This window comes from Arvicola amphibius, chromosome 1, assembly GCF_903992535.2.
Source record: "Arvicola amphibius chromosome 1, mArvAmp1.2, whole genome shotgun sequence".
Classification (NCBI taxonomy): Eukaryota; Metazoa; Chordata; class Mammalia; order Rodentia; family Cricetidae; genus Arvicola; species Arvicola amphibius.
In genome coordinates, this window is record NC_052047.1 from 147,797,413 (window position 1) to 147,808,653 (window position 11,241).

The following is an 11,241-nucleotide window of genomic DNA, read 5'->3' on the forward strand; positions in this document are numbered from 1 at the left end:
CCCACATTCATTAAATTACCTTTATTAAAGAAAGCTAATGTCCAGGAAGGTAGACTAGGTAATAATAGGATCATAGAAATGACTTGTTTAGATTCCACTAGGTAATTATACAAGCTACACTTTAAACAATTGCATTGAGAACCTTTTCTGTAAAGTATTAAACAAAGTTTTTTTTTGTTTTGTTTTTTTAAATTTCTCTGTTGAAACCAAGGAGGAAAAAGGCTATGACCCATGATAATAATGAGATGTACACAAATGTTGAGGTCAGCAAGTGGACCGGTGGGTAAAAGCATTCCCCAACAAGCTTAATGAAATATATTTGATCCCCAGAACCCAAGGTGGAAGGAGAAAAATGATTCCTGGAAATTGTCTTCTGACTGTCGCAGGAGCACCATGGATTGTGTGCTTCCACATTCATACATACACATGTGCGTGCACATAGTCATAACAAGTAAAAAGTAAAATTACGTTAACTGAGTCACATGGCTTTGGGAGGGCCCTCCACAACAGCACTCTGTGTTTTTTTGGTTTTTGTTTTTTCTTGACTCACCTAAGATGGAGCAATAGCATTAATTAGTAGCAGGGACTGAGCAGAATTATGGTGACTAGGGATCACAACAGGTTTTGCCTTCCATGTTAAGGTGTCTCTTGCCAAACATGATGGTGCAAGGCTTTCAATCTCAGCATTCCGACAGTAAGAGTCAGGCAGATCACTGAGTTCTAGGCTGGCCTGAAATATAGTAAGATCCTCTCTCAAAACAACTGAAAGAACAAGCAATAACAATAAAAAAGGTATGTCTCCAAGAATTGAGTGTGGTTGGCTAACTGGGGGGAAGACCTCAAGTCTTCCAAGCCAGGCCTAGGCTTCATAGTAATGAAACCTAAGCTACTATGAAGGCTTCTGGAACTCAGAGAGACCATTCATCCCTCTCTCTTGGGATTCTAGTAGACCATAGACCAAGAGATGCTCAGGTTCTGTGCTGGTGTTGGTTCCAGACTAAACAGACTGTTAGTTTTTTAGTTTAGGTAGGTTATTCTTAAGCCTCGATAGGCTCCAGGCCATTTAAAAGGCTGCAGTTTATATTTTATAGAAAGACTTGTTTAAAAAGAGGCAATGGTGGTTGGGCAGTGGGGAGGTAGAAATAGGTGGATCTCTGTGACGTTAAGGCCAGCCTGGTCTACAGAGTGAGTTTCAGGACACCCTGTCTCAAAAAACCAAAAACAAAAAAAAAAAAAAAAAAAAAAAAAAAAAAGAAGAAGAAAAATAAAAGGCAATGGTGGCTGCTCACACCTGCCTGTAACTCCAGCTGCGAAGGGATCTAGCCCTTTGCCCCTGTGAGCACCTGCACACATGTTAATACCTACACATAATTTTAAAAAGAAGACATTGTAAACAGTTACCTGTCACTTCACACCACCTTCTCCATGCATCTCACCAATTTATTTATTTATTTTTGGTTTTTCGAGACAGGATTTCTCTGTAGCTTTGGAGCCTGTCCTGGAATTAGCTCTTGTAGACCAGGCTAGCCTCAAACTCACAGAGACCCGCCTGCCTCTGCCTCCCGAGCGCTGGGATTAAAGGTGTGCGCCACCACTGCCCACCTTCACTAATTGATTTTTATCTACAAACCCAGACTTGGCACACCGTTGTGCTACTCTGTTTCAACTCACAGATAAACTCTGTTATTAGAGTTTAGTTAAATCAATTTCCCTCATTAATTATTTGAGGAATCTTTTATTAAGAAATGTCCAAAATAAAATCTATTAAAGTCAGTTTGTTTTATGTGATGGTTTCAGTGAGCTTAGAGATAGAAACTTGCTCTAGTTTCTATCTAATACTGTGCATGCATGTGAGTGCTGGAGATTGAGGCCTGTTCTACATGAGGGTTCTGCCACGGAGCTCTAGCCCAAAGATGTGGCTAAAGTTAAACAGTAGCAAACTTTATCAACTGCTCCAACATCACCTGTTCTTGCTCCTTTTAGTATGTTTAGCAACAGCTAAGGTGCACAGGCCCTGGCCGACCTGGAACTCACTTTGTAGATCCATCTGGCCTTGAACTCCGAGCCACTTGAGTACTGAGATTAAAGGCATGAACTACTTCACACTTTTCCATTACTTATTAAGTCTCTAGGATAGAATGTTCTGAAGATCAATATTCTGTAGCAGAAATATTTAATACTTTCACAGTCTGATTTAAAATTTAAAACCAAACTAAGGATTAGCTCACTGGAAGAGAATTTGCCAACCTTGGGAAAAAACAAGGAACCCACTTAAGATATAAAATCAAAGATGTTTCTCCCTGGAAACCCTCTCACTCTCCAGAGTTCTTTGTAAGTGTTTCTTAATCTATTTGCTCTGGGAAAAAAAAAAAAAAAAACCTGAAAATAAAAGCAACAAAAACCATAAAGCCTTAAGTGTGATTTGTGTCTGATAAAGGCAGCATTTGAAACCTGGTTCTAAGTGTGGTGCTTACCTTTACACAGCTTCTGACAGACACGAAGTGAAAATGAAAGTCCTCTATTCTCTCACTTTAGCTGGCAGAATTTATATTTTAAATTTAAACAATACCAATAAAAGCAATCATTGCAGAGACAAGAGAGATGACTCAGTGGTTAAGAGCACTTATTGTACTTACAGAGAGAGGTCCCAGGCTTAGTTCCTAGCACCCAGGTCACAATCAAATGTAACTCCAGTTCCAGGGCATCCAACACCTAGCCTCAACAGGCATTGCACACACGTATTCAAATCCACACTCAAATACACATGAATACACATAATTAAAAACAAAATAATAAAACCTTGCCAGACAGTGGTGGTGCACGCCTTTAATCCCAGCACTTGAGAGGCAGAGACAGGAGGATCTTTGTGAGTTTGAGGCCAGCCTGGTCTACAAGAACTAGTTCCAGAAAAGGCACCAAAGCTACACAGAGAAACCCTGTCTCGAAAAAAAAATTTAAAAAGAGAATAATAAAACCTCTTTAAGACACAATAAGTAGACATTAAGTAGGTACAGCAGGAGGCTCAATGAATATAAATACGCATTTGCCATTCTAACCTGACAATGTTAAGTCTCTGGATCCCACAGTGGAATGAGAGAACCAGCTTCCAGAGATCGTTTTTTGACCGCCAACACATACAGTTAATAAAATGACTAATGTTAAAATATAAGTTTTGTAACTTGAAAGATAATTTCAACTTTCAAGTTAGTTGGAGGAAAATGTAAAGTTGTACTATAGTGTATTTTAATCATTGCCTTAAATAAAATGTGCCACTAATGTAAATTATTACAGATTCCAAGTCGTAATTTACTTTGTGTTCGGGACTCTCACACAGAACAGGTCTGCCCGATGCCCCATGAGAGGCGTCTGCCTTTAGTGGTCACGGTTCATGCCATCTGTCTCTCTGCTTTGAGATTTCCTCTCCCTTCTCCTGGGCTCCAGCTCATTCTGTACTGAGGAAACAGAACATGGGACTGCAGAAGTCCATCTTGCCTTTGCGATGGTGCTCTTATGTTAAATTAAATCATAGGTTCTTTTGGAACGGGATGGGGTGGGTGAGTTTGGGAAAAGTAGCATGGAATTTATGTTCACTTCTTGTAACAATATGCTAAAAAAGAGTGGTCCTGGGACTAAGCTAGTTTGTATTTTCAGGTAAAGTGATTTGTTTTGGAGAGAGCACCATTAGACAGGGAAAGGACTTCTGTTAGCTAACAACGTGTTAACTGTCTCCCTAAGATACAGTTAGAGCAGTAACAGCATAGGAATAACCATAGTCATTTAGGGTTTTGTACAGGTCAAATCCCGTTACAGCAAATTTTATAGGATGTACAGATTCCTTATTTGTCCCTAGTTTTTGAAGAGTATTGGTATGTAACTATCAGACCAAGGAACTTGTTTTATTCATATCTTTCCTTGAAGGAAAAAATGCTCATAGACCGTTAAAGAGACATTTAGCCCCATCTGGTCTCCTGGTTCACAAACGGCCAGTTCCCCCATTCCGGGACATAGACAACTAGCCAGCTCTCAGGCACTGAGCATGTTTGCCGTGTGCAGCACAGCACAGTGCTTCCTTGCCCATACCAACCACAGCAAGAAGCATCAGGATTTTCTTTGTGCTTTGGGGGAACACTGACAATAAAGAGTGGAGCCCCTCATTCATTAGGAACCCCTAGATTCCTTGAGACAGACTGCTGTGTAAGAGTCAAGCAGTGCCACAGTGCTCTGGGTATGAGGAGCAGTAAAGTTTTCCAATATTAGTCACTCTGTCCTCAGGTTGACACACTATCAGCAAAGAGCTAGGGGTTATTGTTATATTTTTGTTTTTGTGTCTTTCATTGTAACGGGATTTAACTTGTAACATCTAGATTTTCATCAGAGAAATGCAGATTACACAAATGAAAATAGCACACCATTTGTACTGACTGCCCTGTTTCAAATGTACTCACTCGCATGATATATTTACTATTGCATATGTGTAAATACAAGCGATTAGGAGCCTTTGCAGATAACTTTATGAACATGGATGTTTACTTTGTCTGCTTTTATAAAGAAGTAAGAGATGTATTTTTTTTTATACCAAACACATTAAGATATCTGTGGAATGTTATTTGGTATATGATGGTGAGAACGGTTACTTTAAATCACAGGGTGTTTTGAATGCTGCTAGAGTAGCCAGTGTTGCTTAACGTGGCATCTTTCTTTCCTGTCCACACTTTCCACCCTTGGTACAGGTGTTTTTGATAAAGCTGTGGAATGGCAAGGTATGTTTTTATGGGATGTTCAAGAATCTGTTAGCGTAATTCTTTTACAGAGGTTTCCTTTACAGGATTCCTTTTGAGTTTGGCTGAAGTAAACCTGATACAATTGTAACATAACAGTTTTGAAGGCAGCTGAGTGTACAATTTGACACAACCCTTAAATTTCTGATTTTATTTTTTTCCTAACCCTTACTAAAAGACAGTGTTTCAGTTTTAAAGTGCTCGGGGTGGGGGTGGCTTGGAAATATGTGACCTGTAAGAAGTAGCCCAAGCTCTTTGCCAGCCAATGGTCTAGTATTTTGTTACTGTTAGAAAGTTGTTGCCGGGAATTCTCAATTTCCTGAGGAGGAAAGTGCTGTCAGAGTAGCTCCTAACGTCCCAGTTAGCAGGCACTGCTAGAGCTTTGTTAATGAGTCCTCTGTCCACTAGCGGAACAGCTGAGCCTGAACTTGGACTGGTGGACTGAAGGGCGAGTCTGAGCAGGTGGCAGGTGTGCAGAGCTCACTTTACCGCCTGCTTAGTGCTTTCCGTCCACATGCTCTGCTGCCTGCAGCCCTCCACGGGTGTGTGGACACTCCTGTTCTCCAGGGTCCCCTGAGAGCGCCACATAGCTAATTCAGGCGGAGCTTTAGAGGGCCCGATTAGAAGAGGACACTTTCTAGTGACTTCCCTCCAACTGTGAGATTGTGAAAGGTACATGGGACAGTCCCCAGCAGCATGTCCCTTTCCTTGTAAAAAGATGAAGCACTTTGAAGGTGTTGGCACAAGTGCTGGAGATTGATGTTTCCTTTAGATTATGCTGCTCACCTGGGTGGCCAAAAAGCCCTTGTTAAAGAGCTGAGGTGTTTGTGAACACCTGTTCTGTGGTTGCAAAGTTAGTGTCTGCTTAGTGTGCTCCATCTCACCAGAAGTGTTTGCTTTTTCTCATTCATAGAGGTCCTGTAATAAAGAGGGATCCGAACAAGCTCAGAATGAAAATGAATTTCAAGTAAGTAATTGAGTCCATTCTCATCTGCATGAGCTGTAAACTGGTGGTGTCCAGCCTCACCGAATTGTTTGTGGTTTGACAGGCCTGATCTCTGCCCTTGGAAACATCTGATCTTTGATTGTTTCTCAAAAGAAAGGCTCTGGGCCAGTTGGAGCCAGCTCACTGAGGCTGAGACACAAGGGGCTTCCAAGCTCCTGAGGGTACAGAGTCAAATTGTCTGTGATGGCAATTTCTAAGCAGTGTTAGAGATGCTGAGTGATGCAGGCTTAGGAAATAGTCTCTGATGCTCTGATGTGGAGGCACCTACCTTCTCTGGCAGCGTCTCTACTTGGGATGTTTCCACACCATCATTAGGGAAGCAGATCACTGCCCAGACACTGGCACTCTCTCTCCCCTTGAGGAAGTGGCAGTGCTAGTCCTGGGTATGGTAGCCAGGTTGAAAAGGCTTCTTCCCAGATTCTGAAATAGATAACACTGAAAAATGTGCATTCAAGGGAACTTTGAGACTCCAGGTGTGGAGAATGGGCATCTTATGAGTATTCTCTTGTGTGTTTAGGCCGATAGGAAAGGGGTGCTTGTGTGTATAAGATGGTCAATGTGACATAGCTAGCTGGCCACCTCTGAGAACTTCTGAACAAGGGAGATGGTGCTTCCTGCTTTGCCTGTTTTTTTCATTTTGTTTTGTTGTTGTTTTGTTTTGTTTTTCGAGACAGGATTTCTCTGTCACTTTGGAGCCTGTCCTGGAACTCGCTCTGTAGACCAGGCTGGCCTCGAGCTCACAGAGATCTGCCTGTCTTTGCCTCCCAAGTGCAGGGTTTAAAAGTGTGCACCACCCACCACCTGGCTTCCTTCCCCTGTTACACTGCAGCTGTAGTAGCAGCCTGGTAGTAGAGCCCCCCCCCCCATCCCAGCAGTACACTGCTTTGCCCACTGGCATCACGTTTTTGTTCAGTCCTCCCTTGGGTTTCAGATGCCATCCTCAGAGAGAATCACAGCTCTCCCTCCCCTTGCTTCTCAGGACCTGATTCACAGAGAGTCTGACTTTACCTGTGATTTTTGGGGTTGGTGTGTACATAGTATGGAAGAGTTAATTTCTAGTCCTCTTTGAGTCCTTTTAACATCTCGCCTCCTTGGTGAGATGACTCAGCAGGTAAATGTTCTTGTAGAATCTGGCCACCTATGTTCTATTCCCAGAACCCACATGGTAAAAGGAGAGAACCAACTTCCATAAATTGTCTTCTGACCTCCACATGTGCATGCACACACATAGAAACGCATGTATACATAAAAGTAAAAATAATTGTTCTCTTCTGATAATTGCTCCAGGACCTTCCCTCACTCCCTCTGTAGAGGAGGATATTTTCTATCCGCCACTCACAGTTGGGGCTGCTCTCCCTACTTTCATCTTACATCCAAACATTTGCCAATAGAAACCCCAGCTCTCTAAAGCTCACATGCTGTTCCCCTCCCCTTCACCCTGGTCTCTGGTCTGTCTGCTTCTTGCCTTCATTATGTCAAGGTTCTACAAAAACCTGTTGGAGTCCACTCCTTCGCCTTTTGTCATTCTGTGGCCTAGATACTCTGCTCTCCACTGTATCCCTCTTGAACTTTTTCAGTCTTTCCTTCTGCTGTCTTCTCCAGTATGTGTGCCCTGACTGTCTCCAGAAGCTGGCAGGCTCCTGCATGACTTCTTTGCTGAAGTCATGCAGGACTAGCAGTCCACCTCTGCTAACCTCCCAGCTTACTTTGACTTCTTGGAGATCCGTAGTCCAGAAATTGCTATCTTCTCATTCCGTCAGCCCTCCTTCTGATGACCCAACTATGCTTCTAAGGCCTTCTCCTCCACAGAGCCTCAGTTCTTCTTTACTTGTCTCTTCTGTGCTTACCTTCAACAACTGCCACGCTGAACCTAACCACCTCAGTGCCAACTTCCATTGAACTGCGCCCACAACCCCTGAGTTCTGGAGAGTCACGGTTGGGAGAGCTGGTACGCCACCTCACCAGTGCTTGCTGTATGGTAGCCTGCCGAGCCTCACGCTTAGGTTTGCCTCTGTTTCGGATGTCTGTTTTCTCTTCCGGCTTTCCTGTCCCCACCCTAGGTATGCAGTCTGAAGCTCGCTCTTCAGCTGCTTATCTCTTATCTGACATTTTCTACTCCAAGCCCTGTTCTTTTATGCCTTTTTCCCACTAGCTGCCCCTGTGAAGTCAATCTTTCCCTTGCATTCAGCATGTCCACTCTTTCTTCTTTCAGCCTTCTGTCACCATCCTTTACTCCTTCTCCCTGGAGCCAGGCGCTCTTGCAGATATCCTTCCCCTCAGTGCAATCTCTGCCCCGTTCCTGATAAAATTTCTAGTTTTCTTTTAAAAATGAATTTTTTATTTTAATCTTTCGTAAGTCTTAAGATTGACAAGGGTTTTTGTTTGTATTGAAACATTCGTTTTTGTAATTTTAGTACTTGGAGGCTGAAGCTACTAGGAGTTTGATGGCAACTTGAACTGTTTAGTGAGATCTCATCTAAAAGTCCTACAACTTCCCACGTCTGTTTGTTTGTGCTTAAGTTTGAATTGGGGACCTTCCTGTCTCTAGGAGGAGGCAACGGCATCTGACTGCATCACTAGCACCCGAGGGCTCAGGCAGGAAAACATGAGCTCAAGGCCAGGCTTACATAGACCCCATGTCAGTCAAACAGAAAATGGGGCTGTAGTCTCAGCTACTTGGAAGGCTGAGGCAGGAGAATCACAAGTTGGTCTACAGAGAGAGTTCAGGGCCAGCACGGGCCATTTAGTGAGATCCTCCTTCACAGTAAAAGGTGAAAAGCAGAAAGCTGGAAGAATGGCTCAGAGGTCAAGAGCACGGACTGCTCTACGGAGGGCCTAAGTTTGGTTCCCATCCCCCACATGGTAGCTCACAACCAGCTATAACTCCAGTTCCGGAGGATCTGACACCCTTTACTGGCCTCTGCAGGCAGTGGGCATACATCTACACAGGCCTACACAGAGATAAAATACCTACATATTAATAAGTAAATAAAATTTTAAAGGAAGAAGCAAGCTGGGGTTACAGCCTAGTAGTCGAATGCTTGCCTGACATTGTGATGCAAGTGTGCACCACCGTCCCCAGCGTTTTCATATGGGTTCTGGGACCAACACAGTTTCATGCATGCATGGCAAGCGATTTACTGGACGGGTTCTCCACTGCAGAAGTTAAATTTTATAATGAAAAGTCTAAATTTGTTTCCACACTCCTGTCTCTTTTCTGTTCACCCTTTCCTATCTAATACTTGTACCCATCATTTCCCTGAAGCTCTTGTTTCCATCAGCAGCAGCTACATTGTGAATTCCCCCAGCCATTTGCTTTCCTCCTGTTTGACGAGCATCTGTAGCTTCTTCTTCCACAAAACCAGCCATTACCTCCTCTTTTCCATTTTTTTCCTTCCACTGTCCAGATTTGAATCAGTTGTCTGCTAGTGGTAAATAATGTGAAATGTTAGAGCTTTTGGTTCTTTGGACTTTTTAGAGACAAAGTTTTGATAGGTTGTCTAGACTCTTAGTCTAGCAGAGGACTAGGGTGTGTATGTTGTATCCAGCTTGCTTGCTTTTTAAATAAGATGGAATGAAATATATATATATATATATATATATATATATATTTATAAAATATAGGAGAACATTGTACAGTTGTGAGAATGAGTATTGATGGCTATAATGTTTATGTGTGTTGCTGGGTAAATGCTATTGGGGGTGGGTTTTTTTGAGACTGAGTTTCTCTGTAACAACAGCTCTGGGGAACTCCCTCTGTTGATCAGGCTGACCTCTAACTTATAGAGATCAACCTGCCTCTGCCTCCTGTAAATGCTAATTTTTAAAAAAATTTTGGGGGCTGGAGAGATGGCTCAGAGGTTAAGAGCACTGACTGCTCTTCCAGAGGTCCTGAGTTCAATTCCCAGCAACCACATGGTGGCTCACAACCATCTGTAATGAGATCTGGCGCCCTCTTCTGGCATACAGGCATACATGGAGGCAGAATGTTGTATACATAATAAATAAATCTTTTTAAAAAATAAAAAATATTTTTATTACTTTTAATTTTCATCCTTGTATATGATGTATCTTTTAAAAAAATTTAAATTTATGTCTGTGGGTGATTTGCTTGCATATGTATGTGCATGTGGCCCATGTGTGTACTTGGTTCCCTCAGAGGTCAAAAGAAGGTGTTGAATGTCCTGGAACTAGAGGTAAAGATGATTGTGAGCCATCATGTGGGTGTTGGGAATCAAACCAAGGTCTTCTACAAGAGCAACAAGTGTTCTTAACCTCAGAGCCATTTCTCCATTCCCTATATAATGTATCTTAATCATGTTAATCCCTTACTCCCCTTTCAGTCCTCCAGACCCCACCCATGTCCTCTTCCCACCTTCTTGTCCCCTCTTGAGTCACTTAGTACTGCCTGCAGTCACTTGGATGTGGGTCATCCATTAGAGTATGGGTAACCAGGCAGGGCTGCATACTTGGAGAACTGACTCTCCCTTCCCCAGAAACCACTAACTGCCATAACTACTAACAACCCCTCAGCTGAGAGTGGTCTTGTAAGTCCCTCCCCCTGTGCTGGAGTGTTGACTGGCTTGCGTCCTGTGCAGGTCTTTGTAGGTAAGCACAGCTGCTGTGCAGCAGCCTTGTTGTATCATTAACGCAGCTTTTTACAGTGCTGCTGCTCACCACAAGGGCCAGTGTGGGAGTTCTTAGGAACAGGCTGATTCTTCCTTTGCTCCGGGAGTTTGATCAGTGTGTGAGCTTTCAGTGCATGTTGCTTAGCATGGTCCTGTCTGTCCTGGTCACCCTAGTCTAGCTGCAGCCACCCTGCCTCACCCTTCCTTCACTGCTCCAGACTTCCTCCACCAGGACAGCCACATCTCATTTGTACCCTGCACTCTCGGGTCCTGGGTCAGTTCAGTGTTGTCTCTTTAATCCCTGCCCTTTCATAACCTGTCTTTCCAGCCTTGTCAGTCCCGTCATAGCCTTGACTTTAGTCATTTCCTATTTCTCCATGTGAGTTTTGTGCAGATGGGGCCTGGTGGGGCTCATTCTTTGGTTTCCTGATATTCAGCACTAGATATGTACCAAATATTTTCTGTTTTTGTTGTTTGTTTTGTTTTGTGTGTTCCTTTTCAAGACAAGGTTTCTCTGTGTAACAGTTCTGGCTATCCTGGCATCCACTTTGTAGACAAGGCTGGCCTTGAACTCTCAGAGAACCACCTGCCACTGCCTGGCCACATTTTGTGTTTTGAATGAGTGAAAGAAAGAGTTTTTTCCCCTAAAAAAACAAAGTAAATTGTTAAGGTATTGATTTCTCCAAAAAGTAACACTAGCCTATGACTGACCCAGATAGTGACGTGGAGGGGTGGGCTGTGGCTCAAGCCCTGGTTCTGCCTGCTGATCACTTGCTTCAAGGGAGATATAGGTGGCTTAGCAGTGCTTATATCTCTGTCTTAGCACCAT

General features: G+C 43.1%; 1 protein-coding gene across 4 annotated transcripts in view; it reads left to right on the forward strand.

The window, feature by feature from the left end:
* Chka (choline kinase alpha) overlaps nucleotides 1–11,241 on the forward strand; it is a 53,974-nt gene that overhangs the window by 26,635 nt on the left and 16,098 nt on the right. For 2 of the 4 annotated variants that reach the window (XM_038317425.2, XM_038317441.2), the window contains exon 3: nucleotides 5,692–5,745. The exons of 1 other annotated variant lie outside the window; for it this stretch is intronic. In XM_038317425.2, the coding sequence (XP_038173353.1) occupies nucleotides 5,692–5,745 (54 nt within the window). Of the gene's footprint in view, nucleotides 1–4,730; nucleotides 4,761–5,691; nucleotides 5,746–11,241 lie in introns of all 4 variants that reach the window. One more of the 4 variants, XM_038317447.2, reaches the window with a different exon arrangement.